The 24,441-nt window shown below is 42.0% G+C and overlaps 1 protein-coding gene across 3 annotated transcripts in view; it reads left to right on the plus strand.

Annotated features, from left to right (window-relative positions):
- The window catches only part of MCCC2 (methylcrotonyl-CoA carboxylase subunit 2), a 65,109-nt gene that overhangs the window by 38,019 nt on the left and 2,649 nt on the right, over positions 1–24,441 (plus strand). For all 3 annotated transcript variants that reach the window (XM_026498819.4, XM_057307438.1, XM_057307439.1), the window contains 9 exons: positions 1,678–1,742; positions 7,718–7,817; positions 7,929–8,024; positions 11,903–11,975; positions 14,969–15,045; positions 15,754–15,820; positions 18,360–18,516; positions 19,366–19,480; positions 21,988–22,073. In XM_026498819.4, the coding sequence (XP_026354604.1) occupies positions 1,678–1,742; positions 7,718–7,817; positions 7,929–8,024; positions 11,903–11,975; positions 14,969–15,045; positions 15,754–15,820; positions 18,360–18,516; positions 19,366–19,480; positions 21,988–22,073 (836 nt within the window). The remainder of the gene's footprint in view (positions 1–1,677; positions 1,743–7,717; positions 7,818–7,928; positions 8,025–11,902; positions 11,976–14,968; positions 15,046–15,753; positions 15,821–18,359; positions 18,517–19,365; positions 19,481–21,987; positions 22,074–24,441) is intronic.

The raw sequence follows: 24,441 nt of genomic DNA on the forward strand, positions 1-24,441 counted from the left end.
GGTGACGGGGACCGATTTACCTTGTGTCTCAGCAAGGAGCCATTTAGCAGCCGAAGTCGGCAGTCCTCTCAGAGAACCGAACTCTCTTCTGTAGTCTGCCACTGAAAGACCGTGTTTACAGGTTAAAAAAAAAAAAAGCAGCAGCAGCCGCAATCTCATCTGCTCAATTTTAACGCTTGTTTTACTGACAATTGAAAAGATGCCATGCATAATGTGCGGTTGAGTTGCTATAGCTTTCAGTTGCTTAAAGTGGTTGGAAAAATGCCTAATAGTAAGATAAGTTCATTGTCTTGAAGGAGCTTTTTGTTCTTCTGACTTCTGAACTTGATATTTAGTAGAATGAGCTGTTTTTAATTTTTATCATCCTTGCACCTGTCACAGTTTCAAACATGCTGTGGGTGTTCAGTAAATATTAACTGGTGACGAATCCTTATTTTATCAGTTGATATTAGTCAGATCCCTGGAAATAAACAGAGGATATCGGTTGTTTATTCCTTTTTACCACTTTTAATATCCAGACACCTCTTATAATTAGTTATTGTCTGGGCTGAATGCTATTTTACACTGAATATTTTAGGAAGAAGAGAACCAAGAATTTAGTTTTGTGGGTGGAAAAATTGGAAGTGAAAATTTTAATTACTTTTCTCTGTGCAATAATATTTTTTTAAGACAGAACTTTTGATGTACTAAATAATAAGTCCTTTCCATGCTGCAGTTTTAGATAAATGTTCATTGTTCTAATAACAGCTTTTCCAATTTGAAGAAGAAGAAATCAATCAACCCAAAGAAGTAGGAATCAGTAAGCAATTCCTAAGGGGTCAGGTTGGCATTTGGCACTAAATGATTTTTCTGTTTTCCTGTTAGAATTTCTCAGGCTATAATTAAGTCATTCTTAATTTATTACTTGAGGTTTCTTTCTTTTTGGTCGTATTCTGCTGAATCTTAGATGTAGGTAATCTTAGAGATTTTTTTTTGGCATCTTAAAGGTATTGCACTTCTAAGAGTTTGTGATAATTACTGCAGTTTTTCAGGATAGGCCAAAAACAGCATTAATTCACTAAATTTACTGAGCGTTCAAAGATGAATGCATCACAGTTGCTGCCTTCAAGGCACTCACAGTATAGAGGAGAGAAGAGAGGCACGTGCGGATTACTGACACGCACAGTCTGGCAGGTGCCTGTTCGAGGTGTACAAGGATGTACAAGGAGTATTCTTGGACCACAGAAGGTTAAGAGGAGAGTGGGCTTTCAGGCCGGAAATACCTTGATTCAACTCAGGTTCCATCACTTGCTCGGGGGCTGTGGGGAAATCGCTTAGTGGCTCTGGGTTCAGATTTTTCATCTGTAGACCAGAGACAGTTTTTTCTAGGTTTGCTGGGTGGGTGGAATAAGAAAACATTCTTGGGATGCCTGGGTGTCTCAGTTGGTTAAGTGTCCGACTCTTGATCTCAGCTCAGGTCTTGATCTCAAGGTCTTGAGTTCGAGCCCTGTGTTGGGCTCCACGTTGGGTGTGGAGCCTACTTAAAGAATGAAAAAAAAAAAAAAGAAAAAACAAAATCTTCAGCTGTGTGGAAGAAAGAGTGGTAGGCATAGTCAGGTTAGAAGACGTGCGTGTTAGGTAAGCGTTTTTATTTCTCTGGCGGGCAGAACTCACCACCGACTTTTGTCCTCGCTGTAGGTGAAAGCCGCCACTGGAGAGGAAGTGTCTGCTGAGGACCTTGGTGGTGCTGATCTGCACTGCAGGTGAGACGGAAGCACTTGTTGCTTTCCGGGATTCATTGTTGTCCTTTTGTCTGTTGAAGAGAAAGTTTCAGTATTTTTTCTAAGAGTTAAACTTGCCAGAGCCGACCACCGTCGATCTGTTCTTGAGCTGCTGTTTTAGGGTTCAATTCTTTGAACTGTAGAGTTGCATTTCTAAGCTAGACCATAAGCTTGTTCGTTAGAGCCTAGGAAGACTGGAGAACAGGGTTCTCATTTCTTTAATAGGCATCTGTCCAGCTCCTGTTGTGTGGCAGAGACTGTTACAGGTATTCAGGATTATGAGACAGACATTGTCTTTGACCTCAGGGAGCTGAACATTCTAGTCAGGGAGGTGGGCGATAAGTTATTACCAAAAAATGATGTAAATGTGTACGCGTGATAAGGCATGTGAAGAAGTATAGGGAGAGCGTATAGAAGGTCGATCCAACGCACTGGTGTGCAGGTGTTATGACTTTGCTTTTTTGTTTAAAGACTTTATTTTATTTTTAGAGAGAGAGAGAGCACGAGTAGGGAGGGGCAGAGGAAGAGAGAGAGAGAATTCCAAGCAGGCTGCATGCTCAAAACAGAGCCTGACGCAGGGCTTGCTCTCACAACAAGATCATGACCTGAGCCCAAATCAAGAGTCGGATGTTTTACTGACTGAGCCATCCAGGTGCCCCATACATTGTTAAATTAATATTTGTTAAGTGGAACACAGAGTGCTGGATGGTGAGCTGTGGTTCAACAACAGACCACAGGAGAAATTGAAATGGACAAGTTTATTACTCACAGAACCTGGAGGAAGTACACGGCATGCCTCGAGGGGCCACACTGGGAGCATGGGAGGAAGAGGCAGAGTGCAGACAGAGGCAGAGCCCGAGCACGCTTTTTTCTTTTTCTTTTTTTTTTTTAGATTTTATTTATTTATTTGACACAGAGACAGCCAGTGAGAGAGAGACAAGCAGGGGGAGTGGGAGAGGAAGAAGCAGGCTCCCAGCAGAGGAGCCCGATGTGGGGCTCGATCCCAGAATGCTGGGATCATGCCCTGAACCGAAGGCAGACGCTTAATGACTGAGCCACCCAGGTGCCCCTGAGCACGCTTTTTTCTTAGGGTCCCTGATTGGAGCACTTGGGGGTTCCTAGGCTAAGGCTAGCTTAGTCAGTCCAAACCAAAAGATTGGCATTTTGTTAAGTTCCACGTGGGTCTTGTGCACAGAAGGCGTTCAGGAAGGAGCTGGGAGGCGGAGGAGACTTGATCGCAAGGCTTGTTCGGGAAGTCACATCAGGACTTAGTTGTGCTTGTGCGTCTGCGGCTGTCCAGCGCCTACGCTTGCATAGGCGGGCTGGAGGCGGTTTAAGGTCCCTGCAGTCCACTCAGCCACACGAAACAGATGACCGGGCAGCCATACCATGGAGTAGCTTAGCTAAACTCTGAAGAGCAGGTAGATAACATAACAGTTGTTCTCTGGGGAGGGAAAAGTCTGGCTTTGTGGCCTCTGCCAGTGCCTCTGTGTAAACGACCCCACCGAGGCTGATTGCAAGGTCCCAGCAGGACACCGCTGAGCGTGGAATCAGGAAGAGGCACACGCAGTTGGCTCTTGTGAGTCAGCCCTGAGCTGCCTGCATCGTGTCACTGGGCCAGTCACTTCAGGTTAGAGTTCAGAGGTAAGAAGACCGTCTACCTCCTAGAGTGTTGTGAGGATAAGATGAGGTGACGCATGTAAGTTGCTTGAAATAATACCTGCTTTAAATAAGTACCTATTAATGTTAACTGCCGTTATTTTTATTGTTGTTAGGAAACCATTGTAATTAGGAAACCATTGAAGAGTTTTAAGGCGAGATATGCTATTATCAAATATTTCAGTAGAAAAAGTCACTCTGGCTGCTAAACAGAACATTTAGGAAGTTGGCATGAGTCTGCCTGAGGGACCAGTCAGGGAGTTTTATCTGTAGCAACAGGTGAGGGTGCTGGTGGCTTAGATGGTTCTGGTGGTTGGGCAGGTAGGGGGAGTGACCAGGTTCGAGCTCTGTTTTAGAGATAGGTTTGAAGGACTTGCGGGTGGGTTTCATACGAGGGGTATAGGAAAGTGAGGTGACAAAGATGATGACTGGGAAAGGCTTCACTTCCTGAGATTGGGAAGATGGGAGGAGGAGGAGATGTGGGGATGGGGCAGGGGGATTGGGTGTTCCTTTTGGACCTGAGAAGTTAGAGGTGCTTGAGCCATCCAAGTAGGCATGCTGGCTGAGTAAGCAGTTAATCGGTAAGAGTCTGCAGCCCAGATCTGTGCTGGAGATCTTTATTTGGGAGTGATCAGCGTAGAAGTAGAATTTAAACCTATGGGAGTAGATGAGCTAGCTCACCTCGAGGTGAGTGTAAGTAAAGAGGAGGGTCCTGGACCGCACCCGAGGAAGCCAGGCGGAAATGGCAGGTAGGCCTAATCATTGAGCTCCGTGGCCTGGCAGGTGCATAAACCTCTCTTTGTGCTGCCAGACCTCAAACGCATGGAGGCAGGTGGCTGTGAGAGCCATCTAGTAGGTCGGAGAAGAGACAGGTGGCACATTTCTACTTTCCTGTCAAAGAACACTGCTGAGCCTTTAGAAGAGTTATGTGAAGGACCTACATTTGCCTCAATTTCCCCTTCATTCCTTTCTCACTGAGTGCTTACTGTGGGTAGATTGGTGGCGCTAAGTGTTGGGAGTAACACGGAACAATTTCAGGCCTGGTCCCTGCCCTCAAGGATTAATAATGTCTTTATGTAAATAAGAGAAATAAAAAGAACTAAAAAACAATTACAAAATGAATATGCTAGCATGCTTCTGGTTTTCCAACTAGAGGTGAAAGGAGGAGGGGTTAAGGGAGTGGTGTTGAGGTTGGCTGAGAAAAGCTTAGGACGAGCCTGAGTTTCTGTGTGCATGTGGAACAGAAGAACACTTGTTTGTTTACGGTGAGCACAAGTGTGCAAGTGGCCATGCTGCATTCCCCTCCGATTGCACTGACGGTGGCAGGGAGACAGTGGTATGGGCGTTTCAGCCTGGAGAGAGGTAGAATTCTCTCACAGGTAGAATAGAGTGAGTGGGGTACAGGACAAAGTGGGCTGTCACTGTGGATGCTTAACAAGGAGATGAAGATAGCATTCGAGGAGCATTAAATTAAAAAAATTTTTTTTGACTAATTAAAAAAAGTTATCCGGTGCTCATAAAAGCTGTAGGCGGTATGCCAAGTTAGGGGTGTAGGTTCTGGAATTCATCTTCTATTTGCCTTACTTACTACCCTTGTGAGTAGACAAACTAGTTAACTTGATTGAGCCTCATGTCTTCACATGTAAAGTGAAGATAAGAATCGTTCCCACCTCATAGTACAGTGTCTGGTACCTGGTAAGTGCCCTATTAACACTAGCTATGATTATCATTCATAATAACCTGTTTAAAATCATGGGACAGTGATTAGGTGGTGATGGCCTTTTTTTTGAACAGTCTGATAAAATTTACTAGTCACAGATTACTTTGGGTTTCTTCTGTCTTCGTAAATACATATTTTAAACCTCTCTGATTAGCTATCCTGAGGAATTAATTTGACACAAAGGCTTCTAAAATATAGTGTCTCATCAAAGGTTTCCCTTTCCTGCTGTTTTGGTAAATACTAGGCAGTTTTTATTTACTTATTAATTTTTATTTTTTTATTTTTTTAAAGATTTTATTTATTTATTTGACAGAGATAGAGACAGCCAGTGAGAGAGGGAACACAAGCAGGGGGAGTGGGAGAGGAAGAAGCAGGCTCACAGCGGAGGAGCCTGATGTGGGGCTTGATCCCATAATGCCGGGATCACGCCCTGAGCCGAAGGCAGACGCTCAACCTCTGTGCCACCCAGGCGCCCCAATACTAGGCAGTTTTTAAAAGAAAGCATATTATTTTAAATATTTACTGATTTGGAAGTAGTTCCTTCTGCTTCTCTTTGCTTTCTGAATTATTGCAGTATAGCTAGAAGTCAGCAGTTATAGCTGGTATGTTGTATAAAGCATTTAAAAGATATGGTTATGGTTTCACTCATTTATGGAACATAAGAAATAGGAAGATCGGTAGGAGAAGGAAGGGAAGAATGAAGGGGGGGTAAACAGAAGGGGGAATGAATCATGAGAGACTGTGGACTCTGGGAAACAAACTGAGGGCTTCAGAGGGGAGGGGGGTGGGGATTGGGATAGGCCGGTGATGGGTATTAAGGAGGGCACGGATTGCATGGTGCACTGGGTGTTATACGCAAGTAATGAGTCATGGAACATTGCATCAAAAACTGGGGATGTACTGTATGGTGACTAATATAACAAAATAAAAATTATTAAAAAAAAAGATATGGTTAGTTATAAAATGTCAAAAAAACTGAAGGGTCTACCATTTGCGAAGCATTGGGGGGCTGTGGTGAGGAGTAAACACGGTCTCTGTTCTTATTGAGAAACACCCAATCCAGAGGTGGAGAGTGCCCTGAAACCACCATGAGAACCCAGTTCTAAGAAATTTCTGTTAAGGGTTTGGCATTTTCCCTGGACAAGACATCACAATTTAGATTGCTGCAGGTTAGTTCTTACTCATAAAATGAACAAAAATTCTGTTTTTTTTCAGGTACATATTTTTGTCTGTCTTTACAGTTATTTTATTTATTTACTTAAAAATTTTTAAATTTAATTCAATTTAAATTTAATTTAAAAATTTTAAATAATTTATTTTTAAGCAATCTTTACACCCATCGTGGGGCTCGAACTTACAACCCCAAGATCAAGATTTGCATGCTCCACCAACTGAGCCAGTCGGGCACCCGAACAGTTATTGATTGATTGATTTTAGAGAGAGAGTGCATGTGTGTGTGCACGTGTGCACACAAACAGGGGAGGGGCAGAGGGAGGGAGAGTCCTCAGCAGACTCTATGCTGAGCGTGGAGTGCATCTCGGGGCTCAATCCCACGACCCTGAGATCACGACCTGAGCTGAACCAAGAGCCCAAGGCTCAACCAGCTGCGCCACCCCGGCGTAGTCTTTTTAATACTACGTTATAGAATCAGTATATCTACATATGAGCTAAAAACCCATCTAATAAGAGCAAAAGTAATAAATAGAGCAAGTCCATGCTTCATTCACATTAAACTTGAGATTGAACAGGAACTTCTGTGGCCGTTATCACAGTTCTGTTATATCAATACTCATTTTTCCCATTGATTTGAGGGACAGGGTCTTCAAGCCTTTGTATGTTACCCATGACAGCTTGCTCTTAAGGTGTAACTTTGTAAGGTTAGGGCCTCAGCAGCCTCCCTGCGATGAGAGACCGTAGTTGGCATCTTCATTAGGAGCTCAGTTAGCTACAGACACTTCACCGTTACGGACTACATCTGCGGTTGTTGAACTTTATCATATACAATTTTGTTGGAGGTGCGTGGGATGAGCATTAAATAGAAGTCCTCATCAGCAAGGCTCTCTGGGCTAGAAGAGGAAGGTCAAGATTGAGAAATAGAGGGGCGCCTGGGTGGCGCAGTTGTTAGGCGTCTGCCTTCGACTCAGGGCGTGATCCCGGCGTTCTGGGATCCAGCCCCGCATCAGGCTCCTCCGCTGGGAGCCTGCTTCTGCCTCTCCCACTCCCCCTGCTTGTGTTTGCTCTCTCGCTGGCTGTCTCTCGCTCTGTCAAATAAATAAATAAAATCTTAAAAAAAAAAAAAAAAAGAAAGATTGAGAAATAGACTGTATGGAGTCTTACATAGCTACTGAGGGTCCTAGGGCCAGATACTTAATTTAGGTAGACCTCAGTTTTTCCTGTTTATAAAATAAGGATAATACTGTTCTGGTAGGGACATTATGAGAATCAAGTTGGATGACATTGATTAAAGCATTTTGGATGTAAAAATGATGTCATCCTTAGATGAGAGAAGATCTTTAGGGTTTAAGATATTTATTTCCTTTTCCCTGTTCTGATTATTTTGGTGTGCTTTACTCTGTAGAAAGTCTGGAGTGTCCGATTACTACGCTTTGGATGACCATCACGCCCTTCACCTAACTAGGGTGATTGTGAGGAATCAAAATTATCAGAAGAAATTGGATGTGAGTTGGTTGTGTTTTTATATCTTCTATTTTCTTCAAAAGCATTTTGGCTTATATAACCTCGAATAATGTCTTTGAATAGGTTAATATGGTTGTTTTATATTTCCTCAGGTTACTGTAGAACCTTCTGAAGATCCTTTGTTTCCTGCTGATGAGTTGTATGGAATAGTTGGTACTAACCTTAAGAGACACTTTGATATCCGAGAGGTGTGTAGAGTGGAGCTGTGAGCTGTAAACCATGCTGTCAGTCTCTTTATATGTGTATCCATTTTTTAAATTTATTTTTTAATATAAATTTAATTAATTAACATATAATGTATTATTGGTTTCAGAGGGAGAGGTCAGGGATTCATCAGTCTTATATAATACTCAGGGCTCATTACATCACGTGCCTTCCTTCATGTCTGTCACCCAGTTACCCCATCCCCCACCCACCTTCCCTCCAGCAACCCTCTAGTTTGTTTCCTAGAGTTAAGAGTGTATCCATTTTTAAGGTGAAATCTAGATATCTTCCTGCCTGGAGCGTCTTGTGGATTTCAGTAGGGAGTGACGTGTAAGGGAAAGATCTCTTACTAGAAGAGAGAAGGGGGATAAAAACCTCTTAATGGTTGGAAAGTTTTCATTGCGCAATGATGAAGCTTGCTTTGTTCATAAGTAGGACTCCCTATTCCTGTGCACGTTAGGAATGATGTCATAATTGTCATCTGTTTCTTTTTAGTGCTCTTATTTTGGGAAGTGGAGGAAATGTCAGTAAGTTGTTGAAAGGAAGAAACATACCCTTTTAGATCAGTATGACCTTAGCAGAGATTAGACTTTTGATTATAGTCAAGGATGTTGCTATGGTTACAGATTGCTGACATGGTCTTCTTTGGTCTAGATTGATAACTTTTAGTGTTTGCATATAGCATGTAGTCTCTTATTTTGTTTGCTATCCATATATAACAGAATACTTTTTAAATTAAGAAATAATCTTACTGTCAGTTTCTGTGCCTTCATATTTGTTCGGTTTCTCTTTGACTATAAAACTATTGTGTTCTAATTGTGAAAAAGTGTAGAAAATGCTGAAAAACATGAGATTGCTTGTAATTCTACCATCCAGAGAAAGCAGCAAATATTTTGGTGTTTTGGCCTTAATGTATATGTATACATTTTTACGTAGCTGTGATAGTCTATACATACAAACATACCCGTGTGTATTTTTTAAAAATCTTTCTCCAATTTAAATTACAAACATTTCTCCAATATTTAAAAGTTCTTCTTGAAACCATTTCCATGGCTAGGTCCTATTCGTTATAATAATACCTGGTGACGTGGTAGGCACTCGGTAAATATTTTTTTGAACGAACTGATGAATGTACTATCCCAGCTGTGAATGTGCACGGTTACATATTGAGGCAATACCCTATATTGGAGGGTCTTCACATTCTGGATTTTATGGAGCTCCAACTGGTATTTCACTTTAGCAAGGTGACTTAGTTAACTGTAAGTTACAGAATTAGGATTTTAGCTTGCCTTTTCCATTCATTATAGGCATTGAAAGTTTGATTCTTACAATCTGATATGCTAGAGAAATGAGTTGCTGCGGATAGCTAGGTTTTCTAGATGGCTAAGAATTCATCCTGTTAAGCATAACCACTTTTTCTCGTTAATTCAACAGTGTTTATTGAGTGTTTGCTCTGTGAAGATACTGTTTGAGGCACCAGGGGTACAGAAATGAGTAACACAGATGCACATCCATGCCTTCCTGATAGTTCCATTTCATTTAAATGGAGGTCTTTTTATAAAATAGACTTTTACCTTCTTAAATATAGTTTCCTGGACTTTCTACTTTTTGCTGATTCATAGTCATCATTGTGATGATGATTGTGTATTATGTTTTTCTGTAATTGCAAATAAGCCTTGTATGGAGGTCTTACTGTTATATGGAGCTGGGGGAAAGCTCTGGAATGTTCATTGGAAAACCTGGCTTGTAGTCCTTATTTCCCTAGTCAGTGGTACTGGGATTGGGCCTCTCTGAGCATCGCTTTCCACTTCTAGAAATAGCTATAGTACCAAATGATATATCTCCTTCCTGAAGTGTGAGTCTTTGTAAAGATGAGTTAATATGTCTTATGTGGCTGGGTGGTGGTCGTCGTAAAGCAAATAGGAGATAGTTTCATACTAAGTGGCCCTAGTTTGCTGTGCTCTTTGAGGGGCTTTATTTTTGTGTGAAAGAATGGTAGTTGTTATATGTTGATCGTGTTTTAGAAGGTACGGTTTTGGAGCTACATAGCATTTAGAACAGATAACTTATATTCCCATTACATTATCGGACCTTTTAGGAAAATAAAAAATAATTCCAAGTACGCTCTTACTTTTTGGAAAGAATGCTACTGGGAAGCATTCACTTATTTTTCAGCCTTAGCATGTTACAAAACAAGGCTTTGATGTAGCAAACAGGAAAAAGGAAGTTTGGACTAGAAAGAAAAATGGTGTATATCATCTAAAATAGTTTCCGAAGAAATTTGGAATATGTTTGGAACTCCTCGAAATAGTCCTGATGTATCTGACGAGTCCCAAGGATAAACTATTTAGTAATTACTCCTTTTAGATTAGATGTGTGTTTATGTGGGATGGTCCTTCGAGCATATCAGATTCAGAATCAAGGAAACTTTATTGAAGTCTTAATAATAATAGCCACTTTCCAGTGAGGGCCAGGCTGTGTGCTTTAGTTAGCACTTTTTAAGTATTATCTTTTTTCCCTTGTCTTTTTTTTTTTTTTTACCTTTTTAGGTTTTTATTTAAATTCCAGCTAGTGTAACACACAGTGCAGTATTAGTTTCAGTTTTACAATCGAGTGATTTAGCACTTCATGCAACACCCAGTGCTCATCACAAGTGCCCCCCTTAATACCCATCACCTGTCTAGCCAGTCCCCCGCCCTCTTCCCTTCGTCAACGCTCAGTTTGTTCTCCCTGTTGTTAAGAGTCTCTCACAGCTTGTTTCCTTGCCCTCTCTTTATTTCCCCTCCCTCTGTGTTCATCCGTTTTGTTTCTTAAATTCCTCATACAAGTGAAGTCATATGGTATTTGTCTTTCCGTGAGTAATTCACTTAGCATAATACACTCTAGCTCCATATACGTCATTGCAAATGGCAAGATTTCGTTCCTTTTGATGACTGAGTAATGTTCCATTGTGTGTGTGTGTGTGTGTGTGTGTGTGTGTGTGTGTGTATCACATCTTTATCCATTCATCAGTTGATGGACATTTGGGCTCGCTCCATAGTTTGGCTATTGTAGGTAACGCTGCTGGAAACAGCAGGATGCGTGTATCCCTTCGAATCAGTATTCCTGGATTTTTTGGGTAAATACCTGGTAATGCAGTTGCTGGGTTGTAGGGTAGTTCTTTTTTTTTTTCTTTTTTCTTTTTTTTTTTTAACTTTTTGGGGAAGCTCCATATTGTTTTCCAGAGTGGCTGCACCAGTTTGCATTCCCACCAACAGTCTAAGAGGGTTCCCCTTATCCTTTTTTTTTTTTAATCAGAGGAAAAAACTGAGGCTTAGGATTTTAGGTAAGCAGCCTATGACTCTAGTTTCTCAGCAGTAGACCTGGGAGTCAGAGAGCTGGGTCTTCATCTCAGCATTATTTTTTTAGGTTCATCACATCCTTACAACTTTGTCCCACCTTTGCAGAAGTGAGAACTGAGACATTATCCAGGACACGCAAATCCTGTGCGATCCCTTCACTTGGAAGCTAAGTCTCCTGACTTTGAGCCTATATCGTGCTTTGTGATAGAATCCCTGGCCCTTTGTCAGTAATTTTGAGCAGCTCTTGAAGCTCTGAGTCCAGCTTCCAGCCCTCATAGTCTCTGCTTTTCTGGTTTGTAGCATGTGGCTCCTACAGTGTGGTATAGAACCAGGGCCCAGAATGACTTCAGGGTCTTAACCATGCATAGAAAGTGAACTTCCAGTGAGAAGACTCGCTCTGTAGGGTGAAATTCTCTGAAAGTGAGAACTTAACAACAAACTTGTTTTCCTTATGAATAACTTTAAGGTAAAAATTCTTTTGTAATATAATCTCTCTGGGACATTGTTATTTTCCTTCTTAGGTCATTGCTAGAATTGTGGATGGAAGCAGATTCAACGAGTTCAAAGCCTTGTATGGAGACACATTAGTTACAGGTATAAAGGCAAAGAATCGAAAATATGAACTTTTTTTTTTTTTTAAAGATTTTGTTTTTAAGTAATCTCTACACACAGTGTTGGGCTTGACCTCACAACCGTGAGATCAAGAGTCCTATGTTCTACTGACTGAGCCACTGCGGCGCCCCTGGACATTTTCTATTGCTTTGAAAGTAAGTGGTCTCTTGTCTCAAGGTATTGACGTATTTGGTGTGAGCTTTGTTATTTAAAGCGGTCCAAGTGTGTGGGTCTGTACTCAAAAAGAGTTGTTTTGTGAAGGTCATGTGTAGCTGAATGGCTTCATACGTCCTGAGTTTACGATGATGACGGCTAGATGCTGTGGTATAGGACCTTGTCTGAGACTTGGTGGTATTCACTGTATAAAAGCCTTCTTATTGAGGCGCCTGGGTGGCTCAGTCGGTTCAGCATCCAAGACTTGATTTTGGCTCAGGTCATGATCTCAGGGTTGTGGGATCAAGCCCCATGTCAGACTCTGCACTGGGCATGGAGCTTGCTTAAGATTCTCTCCCTCCATCTCTATCTGCCCCTCACCCCACTTCTCTCTCCCTCTCTTACAAAAAAAAAGCTTCTTATCAAAGTAAAGTTAGCAGAAATATTTGTAGCTCTTTTTGTTTCTCTGGATAATTTGTAATGATTTTGAAAATTTCAGCACTGTTTCCTTGGTTCTTTAGTCTTTAATTCTACTAGCAGGTTTTATGTGACGTTGAGCTTCCTAGAAGGACGTTAAGTGATTTACACCTGCTCATAGTCTCTGTGTAGGTCTAACGTTGAATCGTGTAAACACTAGATTGAGAATACAGGACAGAAAACCAAATACGAAAAAACAACATAAGGCTGTTTATAAAAGTTCATTCATTCATCTGAAGTGTTGAGTTTGTAGGCCTTTGAAGAAAAGTATTTGAAACATAGATTCTAGACCCATAATGATCTATCTTGTACAAATGACAAAATGAATTCTGTGAGTTTTATTTGGTCTTATGAAAGCTAGAAGATGTAGTGAGTAACCTGAAGACAACATATGAGAGTTAAAAAAAAATTACTCACTACAAAAATCCAGATTGCAAATATACGTTGAGGCTTAAGGACAAATCACAACACTTTTCTCCTGGTTTGATTTATGAGCGACAAAAGGGTTCACACTGGGAGTGGAATTTATGTCTTTGCATTGAGGTGTTTAAGTGATTAAGAGCTTTTTGTTTGATGTATATTCAGGATTTGTGACCAAAGAGTTCAGGATGTAACCTCTTGTGCAGCAGTTTGAAACAAGTCAGAGCTGTTTCTGCTTCTTTTCCCAAAGATAGATGGGCTGTGTTGGTCATCCGTTTTTATGAATTTACCCCTTACTTGCTGAAAGACTGTGGTACCTTTGTCCCCTAGAATACTAAGGATATATGTAGTTCTTCTGTCTCTTCTTGACTCTACTGGAATTCACATAAGATCGCGGAGGTGTGAGAAGAAGAGGGGCATGGGGGGTGTGAGAGGAGGAAGTGTTGGCGGGGAGGGAGAAGGACAGATTTTTCTGAGGCTCAGGGGACTCTGGCAGTTCTGAAGAGTTTCCTCCGGCCTCTGCACTTGCCTTACGTAGGCCTTAGTAGTTTCTCGGACATTTTGCTTTCCTGTTTGGCCTGAAGGAATTTGGTGAAGGCACTTCCTCTGTGTCCCTAATACAGCGGGGCATGTGCCTATTTTACTTGTCCTTTCCCTGGAGATCCCAGGCCAGGCTAAGGTTGGAAGCCTAAATAGCTCACGGGGCACTATACCTTAGGGGCAGTACCAGACTGCCGGGAGATGAGCAAGATTCCTACCTGTTCTTGTGGGATGGGGCTGAACTCTGAGTGGATTGCCAGACCTCCGGGGATGGTCACCCCTCTGCATTGCCTGTGTAAGTGGCAGTGCCATTTAAGATGGACAGCATAGGCTTTTGGCTGGGGTTTTAGGACTGAAAGACCAAGAAAACCAAGAGAAGGCCAGAGTAAAGAACAAGAACAAATTTTTAACAGTTTAGTGTCCTGGTGTATCAGTAGGTTGACATTCTCTCTTATCCATTAATTTTTTTCAACAATTTTTTGAGCACCTGCTTTGTGTCACATACCAGCGACACCTCAGTGGCAGCCTGTGCATCTTGAGCTTGAAGACAGAGCCGGTTCTGGGCACTTTGAGCCACTTCAACAAACACGGTTTGTTGACTCTTGGGTTCCAAGTCTTTGACATCTGTTTAGAGTCCTAAGTAGGCTTGTCGAACTTCACTCTTGGGAAGCTCTCTCTAGTCAAGTTTTTCAGGTTTACAAAAACCTCCTGAAGTCACCTCAGGTGTCTCCCTCACATACTGTTACCCTCCCTTTCCTTCTCCTTGCTTCTCCGGTGTGTCTGTGTGTATGGACAGTGGGTGTGTGCAGTGGGAGTAGGAGTGGCAGTGAGATTCATTCTTCTAAGCTTAGCTGCGTTTGTTACTGGAAACTCACGACCCCCCAGGCTTGACTGTGTTCCTGCTTTTGTAAGCAAGTCTGCCTTTGCTGAGTTTATCCCCTTTACCTTGAGGGCCTGTCATCACCACAGGCATTCTCAGGCAAGCCAGTCATCTGAAAATGGTGGAGAGCTCTTAACATGGGTGTTTAAAGGGCTCTCATCTGTGACTGTTCCATTTCAGAATATCCTCTGTCTGGTACCTAGTGGGCGCTTGACATACATACATTACACGAATGAATGGGTGACACTCTAACCCCATCATCTAATCAATCCAACCAGTCGGACAAGTGACACCTTTACATGGAGCCCACTCAAGGAAGCAAAACACCCAGACTCCGATACCTTAGAAATAAAACATTGTGACGTGAGCTGTTCTGTACCCTAGACAAAATCTCCACATTTTAAACTTTGATTTGAATTTAAGGAATGTATAACTATGTCTGTTAGCTGTGAATTAAAAGCCCTCTGAAATACATAAATCTTTTTTTTTCCAATTTTCCTTTGAGGATTTGCTAGAATATTTGGATACCCTATAGGTATCATTGGAAATAACGGAGTTCTCTTTTCTGAATCCGCAAAAAAGGCAAGTACTGTTAAACTCTTTCAAGATTTTCGGTTTTAATTTAAACACAATTTGCTTTGAAGGTCAAGTAATGAATGAAAGTTTATTACATGAAAGCTTTAAAATATTTAATCAGATGCCTTAGTAGGCAGAACACTGTGTGTACGTGCATGTGAACGTGTGTGTGTGTGTGTGTGTGTGTGTGTGTGTGTGTGTGTGTGTTTGAACAGCTTTTGTGGAGGTTTACATTGACCTGTTTTATCTAGAGCACTATTTAAAAAAATCAAATGTTTTAAAAAGTTCTTATAAGGTTCATGAATTATAAGTGCCGTGGATGACATGTACATAGCCTGAGACTGTGAGAATACTTGTCTTGGAAGTGTTTATATTCTGGTTTCTTTCAAACTGGAAAACTAAAGAATTATCTTACTGCAAGGCTCAGGAATTCCCACTGACAAGCAGTTCTTCTCTTCGTTTCTTGAGTTTCACTTGCTGTTCAGAATGTTAGCGATTGACTTCATCCCTACAGCTGTGTGCCAGTGACACACAGGCGACTGCCAAGCCAATGCGGTACCAGCACAGTCATGCGTCCCGTTGACCGTGGGTCCGCACGGTGGTATTGTTACCAGCCAAGCACAGGGTGTTTCTTATCACTGTGTTTGTAGGGTGCTTGGTGGATGCAGATTTGTTACCCTCCCTCTTTGAAAAGATTATCTTATTTGCTTATAGGGGGCTCACTTCATCCAGATATGCTGCCAAAGGAATATTCCTCTGCTGTTCCTTCAAAACATTACCGGTAAGAAAATAGCTTAATCAGCCTTGTTGCATTATTCCAGAGCTTCATTGTCCGGTATGACGCCAGTACTGGACAGTGTAGACCTAGAACACTTCTGTCACAGCAGAAAGATCTATTGGATACTCTTTGCAGAGTCTCTTTAAGGTTTACCCCTTCATGAATCAAATATGTGAGAAATGTATCCATATTTGGATAAAGCAGTTTCTGAGTTACACGTATCACGGTCAGATGGGCTCCCTTTCCCCTTCCCCACAGCAGCAGGGCTGTGTTCTCTACCCGCAACACTCTCTGATCTCACTCCAAGGGCGTTGTCTGACCCGTCATCTCTTCCCTAGCACTTTGTTTTCCTTAAAGGACTTCAAGCACATGCTGTGGTTCACCCTTTCCCTCATCTTTTCTTGTGTAGTTAATTCTGCCTGAAGTGACACATTATAAAAGGTCTATGCACATCCTGAACAACAGTCTGGGGATTTGAATTTAGGCTCCAAAGAATGATGTGATCAGTAGCACCTGTCTGGATTTCATGTTTCACCGATGATGTGGATGCAATGATTTTTAAGGTTTTTTATGGTTGTAGATTTCTTTTTCTTAGAATTCTAGGATTCTACTATTTACATTGTATGTTGCACTTAGATATGTTGGGTAGCTGAAAGCCCCCACCCCTATCTTCTAAGCGATCCTTGGTTATCTCAAGCTCAAAGAAAAGAGAGCTCTTAATCAGTTGTTAGAATCAGGCAAGCCTTCACAAGAAAGAGGAGTTTGGCTCATGGTGGTCAGCAGAGCTTTAAATAGTCCTGGCGCTAAGACATCTTTATCTGGTGCTGCTCTTAAGTTTGTGATACTTGGTTAGATGAGTTTTGAGAGGCATTCTATCCAGGCAGCAGCCTGAGGGGGTCCTAGGAGGCAAACCTGGTAATAGGCCAGAGAAAAAGGATTCTAAGGCTTCACGAGTCCAGGGACCTTGTTTCTAATAATGGTTCATGGTTTCTTAACCACCAGTAAAGTAAACCATCTTCCTGGAAGATATACCTGTGTTTTTGTGTTTTGGTTTTTAGTTGGGTTGGGGGCAGAGAGCAGAGGCTGAGTTTGGTTTTGCAACCTTGCATTTGAGAGACTTGTGTGACATTCATGGAGATACATATGCAGAGCGCAGTTGGATAAATCTTGAGCACAGAAGACGTGTTAGCTGCAGGTGAAGATGTAGGCCCCCTCAGAATATGTAGGTATTACTTAAAGCTGTGGGAACAGATAAGAACTCCCTGCGAGACGAGAAGAGGGCTCAGGGACAGTCTTTGAGTAACTTTAATTTCTTCCACAGAATTGAGAATAGATGAAGGAAGGGAGCATGATGATGTTGTTTTTGCTGCTGGGAAGGGTTAGAGAAGGCAAGTGAGGTGGCGTAATCTTTTCAAGGCAAAATCATCCACAGGGAATAGAGAGACGGTGGGGTCCCAGGTGAGGGAGCAGAGCTTGAAGATAGCTGCTATGTGGCGCTAACTTGACAAAATAAGAAAAAAATTATAAATTAAAAAAAATATATGCAGTTTTCCATAATGAACATGTATTATCTTCATAATGAGAATAAAGTAAAATTAGTTTAAAAAAAAAAGGTAGCTGCTACTTGAGATGGCTATTGTGGAATGTTTCACGGAGTCAAGACAAGGCAGGAAGAGGGGCTCTGAGCTCTAGTGAGGGCCCTGCTCAGAGGGGCCCAGGGAAGCAAGCGCATCGTGCCCGGGGAGGGCAGTGCTGTCAGTCGTGCTGTATCTGCAGTCTGTACGGGCGTCTCATAGAAACTGAGTGGAATCGGATGACTCGATGGCTGGGATTTGCAAAGCAAAAATAGTGACAGGCGAGTGAGTCGATAGGTGGGGAGGGAGCCACCTGAAGCCTGACTTGGGTTTGGTGAGGGGAGGAGGATTGCGCCCAAGGCCTGGGAGGCCTGGGAGGCCCAGTGTGACAGCAGAGCAGTTTCAGCAGAGCTGGGACCTTGAGGTAGTAGGGAAATCCTGTAGTTGTGGAAAATGCTTCTGCCTCGCTAGTGAGTCACTGGCAGGGGCCCTTAGCATCTATGAAACATGAATCTTGATTTCCTCAGAGGTGTAAAGCAGCATTTCAGAAGGAGCAGTTTCTGTATTGAAGCAGGTCCGTGAATACCGTGAATACCGGAGGCCTCATAGTTGTCTTGCCACAGCCCTTTGTCTTTAACTTGTCGTGTCACATTCTTTTGTCACCAAGCCGCTCTTCTGAGGGAATTTCTGGAAGATAAGTTTCTTGCACGCTTATCTTGCTTGAAGATCTTCGCGTGCATCCAGATGAACCATTTTAAGGAAAATTTTAGAAGTGATTAGAAGCAATTCTATTTTATCTTTTAAAACACACTTTTTTGGGGGTAAATTTCACATATAAATATTTTGTTATAGTGAGGAGCCTTGTAGTAAAATATAGTTGGCAAGATGTCCTTCAAATACCATGTTGGAATTGACTTCTGCACATGAATCCCACCATCCAGAGGCTTTTCCTCTTTCGTTTCTTTTAGGGTTTATGGTTGGTAGAGAATATGAAGCTGAAGGAATTGCCAAGGATGGTGCCAAGATGGTGGCTGCTGTAGCCTGCGCCAAAGTGCCTAAGATAACTGTCATCATTGGGGGATCTTACGGGGCTGGAAACTATGGGATGTGTGGCAGAGCATATAGGTACGTGGTTGTCGTGGTTTTCTCTGAAAGAAAGAATCACACTTCAAGTATAATTCTAAATGGTCAGATCGTTACATGTTTACTTGAAACCCAGAATGACATTCGCAGATCTTGGTCAGTTATACCATCATTTGTATCATCTGGAGGAGTGAAATGAAGTTTAAGGCTGATTGTGCTACTTGGAAGAAATCCACGATGGGAGTCAGGAAGTATTTTGAAATGGCTGATGATGAAAATACTACATATAACTTGTGTGATGCAGCTAAAGTCTTGCTTTGAGGAACGTGTGTAGTAGACGTAAATATATATATATATATATGAAAAGAAGGCTGAAAATCAGTGAGCCAGCTCAGGAAGTTCACAGAAGAACAGCATATTAAACACAAGAAAAATAGAAAACAGGACATTATAAAGATAGAAGAATCAGAAAACCCAGAGTTGTTTTGTTTGAAAGGGTTAACAAATTTAATAATCTGCTAGTAAAACTAAAAAATAAAGCAGAAAGGCTTTATTTTATATCAGGAATGGAAAACAGGGCATGACCACAGATAATAAGGGGATATTTTGAATGTTTTCATGCCCAGCAAATTGAGATGAAATGGAAAAATAAAATTTATCAGAACAGACATCACCATCACCTGGAGAACTTAGAAATCCTACTCCGTTCAGGCCACACTTCTGGAGATTAGCCTGGGGTGGGTTCCAAGCTTGGTTAAAAAGACAAAATCCCCTTGTAATGCACAGCTAGAATGAAGAACCACTAATTTAGAAGGTAAACACGGGCCTGTGAAAATCTCCGTGTTGTACAGTGAATTAACTTGATCATTTTTTTCTTTTCTCCCCCCACAGCCCAAGATTCCTCTACCTGTGGCCAAACGCTCGCATCTCGGTGATGGGGGGAGAGCAGGCAGCCAATGTGTTGGCCACAGTAGCAAAGGACCAAAGAGCACGAGAAGGGAAGAAAGTAAATGCCATTTCTTCTGCCTCTCCGGGTTTGGCTTTTACCACTGAGCCCTCTGCAGGCAGGGAGCAGTGCGCCCAGACCCCTCAGTGTTCATGGCTTAGGGTCTCACCCCAGGGCCTGGCTTCATTTAGAAGATGTTGACTTGGAGCAATATCGACTGACATATGCTCTGTCTCTCTTCTTAGAGCCACTTTATTTGAGGTCCCTTCTTGTAATTTTTCCGAATCTCCAAGAAAACACTTCCGAAACTGTGCCTGTGAGTGCCTCAGGCATAAGGATGCTTGGCTCTTAGTCATTTGGAGTTAGTGAGATTTAAAAAATGTGATTTACTTCTTTGATTTGATGACTGAAAGCAGCCGAGTTTTGTTTTTTCAGTTTCTCCCTTAGATTGTCTTTGAGTGGGAGGGCTCAGTCATCTAATTGAGAGATGAGTCACATGACACCGTGCGTGGATAAATGGAGGAAAACGGGGAGGTGACTGGCAGCTTGATGAAAGGCAAATCAGCAAGCGGCGGCTTTTAGTTTTGCTGCATGTTAATAGGAGGTCCTTTAAGAGATTATTTTTTCAGTCTTGTCAGCATCACCGAACAAAAGGTACTGAGGACTCCACAGGGTACAGCGTGCTCCCAAGCACCTTAGAAAATTTACATGACTCAGAGAAAATGTGGCTCTTGCCCCTTGAGCAGCTGACATTCTGGGGGCTGACAACTCACAGTCTCAGGGTTGAGTGAACAACAAGGTTATGTATTGAGGTAGATTCTTCACTGCAGGTTTTTAAAGTGGATTCTTTTCTTTGTGTCTCAGATTCTTCTGAAGTTTTGCATTCATTTTTTTTTTTTTTTGAGAGAGAGAGTGCACCCGTGCATGCGCGGGGTGGGGGGAGGAGTGGCGGGGCGGGGGGAGCGGTGCCAGGGTGGGGGGGGTGGCCGGGCAGAGGGGGAGAGCAGCTTGGCAGGTTCTGTGCTGAGTGTGGAGTCCGACTCAGGGCTCGACTCCATGACCCTGAGATGACCTGAGCCCAGGTCAAGAGTTGGAGGCTTCACTGACTGAGCCGCCCAGATGCCCCTTCAGTAATTTTAATTAGTTAGAACTTACGACTTTTGTGTAAGCACCAAGCCTTCAAATGATCGATGCCTGTTCTTGGAATTGTTCAGGTGTGCTGTTCTATCATAACACGGTGTAACATGGAGGAGGCCTTGCCTTTAGGGCTCTCATTCCTGCCATTTAGGGGGTCATCTGGTCAACTGTTTAGTTGGTGGGATGGGGATAAGCTAAGCGTGGAGGGTGAGCCCTACCTCCCTGAATGCATCCCACGCATGCCCCGCGTCCTCAGTCTCCTTTTCCAAGTGGTGGCGACTCTGCACACTTAAAACTGAGGTTTCATTTTCACTTCAGTACTGATTAGTATCCAAGCAAAATGAAAGGTTTATTTATGTGTGTGTTAGGGGTGGTGGGGGTATGAAATTCTCCTTGATAGATATATTTTTTTAAGATTTTACTTAATTATTTAGAGAGGGAGAGAGTGTGTGTTGGAGGAGAGAGAAACAGGGAGAGAATCCTCAAGCAGACGCCACGCTGAGCATGGAGCCGAGCCCCACATGGAGCTCAGTCTCACCACCCTGAGACCGTGACCTGAGTCAGAATCAAAGGTCAAGATGCTTAAGCAGCTGAGCCACCCAGGTGCCCCTCTACCTGATATTTTGAAGACTTACCTTAAATCGTAGCTCAGTGATCTCTTATCGGATAGCTGTTCTTTGATCAGTTTGACCTACAAATCTATGGATTTGTCTCTTTTTATATATGAAAGGAAAGTACAGGATTTTAGTGGTTCTCCTTCCAAATTCTTGACATAAAATAATATTAAACTATGAAAGTACATAAAAGAAGGTTGGATTTATTTGAAATAAGTCATTTGTTTTTGGTGTGAAATACTTTTGAAGTTGAAAATATTTTTCACGTTTTCAAAATTAGTTTGCATGAAGATTTTTACATCTGAATTAATTATCACTTGTTTCTGGAATACTGGTGGGCAAAACCCACTGAATTTTTAATTAGGGGAAAAATATCTCTCAGCTGTTTGAGTTTATTCAAGTTGTGTTGTTGTTTTACCCCTTTAAGCTTTAAAATTTTTTTGAATTTGGCTCTTTCGAATGAAAATTCCCTACTTGTCCACCTTCAACGGAAGCTGCTAAATGTAAGATTGTCCTTTCATTATATTGTATAATTCACATCCATTGTTGGACCCCGAGCCTCGGTTTTGAACCTTACACTAAACGGCCTCAGGATGTCGTCTGCGATAAGGGCGGTGTAATGGTGCACCACGGCGGCACTCATGTCGCGGGGGAGATTGTGTGTGTTAAAGCATCCCTTGTAATCTCTACGTATCACTGTGAAGGTGTTGTAGCACCATTACTCAAGCAATGCTTGCCCCTTTTTTTCTTGAGGTTCTCTTGAGTGGCTCTGTTGTTTTACTGCAGTGGACCTACTCATGATCCTTCTTCTTTCAGTTCTCCAGTGCTGATGAAGCAGCTTTAAAAGAGCCCATCATTAAGAGGTTTGAAGAGGAAGGAGACCCTTACTATTCCAGTGCAAGGTGGGAGCCAGGGAATAACCACGTCCTGATGTTGTCAGGGCGGCAGCTTTACAGAGATCTGGGTGTTTGGGTTGGTCCAGCCTTCATGGGAACCAGAAAGGAACCTTTGGACACACTTAATTTTGTCTTGTTATCTCTATAATGGGAATGCCTGCTGAAATACCACCCCTTCTCCCAGGCTGGGCTGTGTATCCACCACCATTGGTGTGATTCTGCAACCCTCCCCCCTTCTTCCTTATCCCAGTTATAGATGAGGTATCTGGGCCTACAGGGCTGAAAAGTTTAAGAGTTAAGAGTTATCCTGGCTGTGTCATTTTCGGGAATTCGTTCTTTTATAATTTTTGCTTCAACATGTGGATTCCTGTGATACCCCTCTCTTTGATTATTTCCTGTTTACCCCATTTTAAACATGAGATTGGCTGGACACTTGTTGGCTGGACACCTGCTAACGAGTGTGCGTGTGCCTTCAGAAGGTCATTACTCAGAGCCAGGGTCTATGTGTCAACACCAAGTAATCACTCACACGGCATTGCAGCTCTTGGTTCTGTTTGTTTCTTACACCGCTTAATGAGGTAATCAATGATCACGGCCTGCCCGGGCTGGAGACTGGCTGATGTGTGTGCATCCAGACCTCTGTTTTCAGCAACTCTAATGTTCTTCATTCGGAAGAATAATCTAAGCTTCCTATCTTCCTCTTATCCCTTGGGCAGATGGAATAAAGAAAATAATTATTTGTGTCTTTTAAAATTAGGTTATGCTGTGATTTATGTCATTTATTGGTGAAGGCAAACTGGAGAGGAAGGAGAAAAGAAAATAACAAACTAGAATTCATTCAGTCATCTGAACACAACTTTTGTGGCAGGCGCTGCTCCTAGCACTGGGGGTACAAGGGCTGACCATACTTATTTTCAAGAGCGTAATTAGTTTCAGAAGGAAAATAACACCATTTGACATCTTTAAAAGGCCCATTTCTCTTCTCGTTAATACATATTTTTGCCAGCAAATTCGCAGGTATATTTTGGTGTTGTGGGTCATTGATTGCTTTAGTTAAGACCAAAGTATTTTATAGTCTTTGAGACATAAACATGTTCTTTTTACCATCACTTAAACAGACTTCTATAGTAGCCAGTAAAAGCAAAGAGGACATAGAAAACCCTAAAAAAAGGTTTAAGAGAAAATAGTAAATTGTAAGCTTACCTACAGTTTTTTGTTTCTACATAAGATTTTGAGTGAAATTCACAAGGGCAGTTGAAATATTAAACTTTGAAAAATAGCATATCTTGTAGGAGCTTAATTTGTTTTTCAGCCCTGGCTAAGTTTGTCTTTTGAGAAAGACTGAATCCTTTATTATTTTCATGCTTACATTAGTATTATTATTTTAATGGACTGTATTCAAGGCAGGAGAGCAGATGGCCCAGATAGATTTATCTTTGGAAATAAATATTGTAAGACATGAAGTTTTTCTGTTAATCTGAAGATGCTTAACCCTTCTGTTGCAACACTTGGTGGCATGGGGACAGCAATTTTCTTTTCAAAGATGAAAGGATTTTCAAGCCAATTTATGGTGCCTTCCTCGGGTTTAGTATATCTCAGACCAAGAAACTTCTGTGGTCTGTTTTGGCCCTGCCATGGTTGGACCTGTCTTTTCAGAGAGCTCTTTCATTATCTGCTGCTGTAATTTCTGTGTTTCTCTTAATCCTTTATTTTACAGGTGCACCATGCCCGTTTGCTTCTGCTCACTTCTTTTTACAATCAGAACTTTTTCAGGCATTTGATTAGGGCCTCTTACCTGGAGTAGTCTTTTCCATGACCATCTCAAAGTGGCCCTGGTGTCGCTGTGCTCGCTGGATTATTCTGCTGTAGGCTTCAGAAGGGAGTGTAATCAGTTGACCTGGTTACGCATGACAGAGTGGCCTTTCCTTATTGGCTCTTGATACCAGGGTCTGTATTATGAATGTTTTATGAGCAAAGATTTGATTCATGGTCTGTCTATGTAAGTATGGTTTAATAATTGATGCAATTGTCCAGATACCGAAGACAGTTTGTTTAAAGAAAGCCAAACTGCCACCTACTAATGACCTTTAAAAAACAGTATTTCTCATTCATTTTTCTTTATAAAATTGAGGTTGTCAGTGAAAAGCAAACACATTCCCACTTCAGGGTTTCTTTTGTAAGCAGCTTAAAGCTATTACTTATTTTCCTATTGTAGCAAAAAATAGAGGACTTATATTGAAGGTATTTTATTAACCAAATGTAGTGAAGTCTATTCAGGAATTGTCAGAGTTTCTTAAAAGTTGGGAGTTTGGGGAAATACACCTTTTCCAGTAGAGACTTTGGTTTGAGATTATTACCTGGGTTCACGGGCCTC

Source organism: Ursus arctos, unplaced genomic scaffold (assembly GCF_023065955.2).
Source record: "Ursus arctos isolate Adak ecotype North America unplaced genomic scaffold, UrsArc2.0 scaffold_5, whole genome shotgun sequence".
In the NCBI taxonomy this organism is placed as follows: Eukaryota; Metazoa; Chordata; class Mammalia; order Carnivora; family Ursidae; genus Ursus; species Ursus arctos.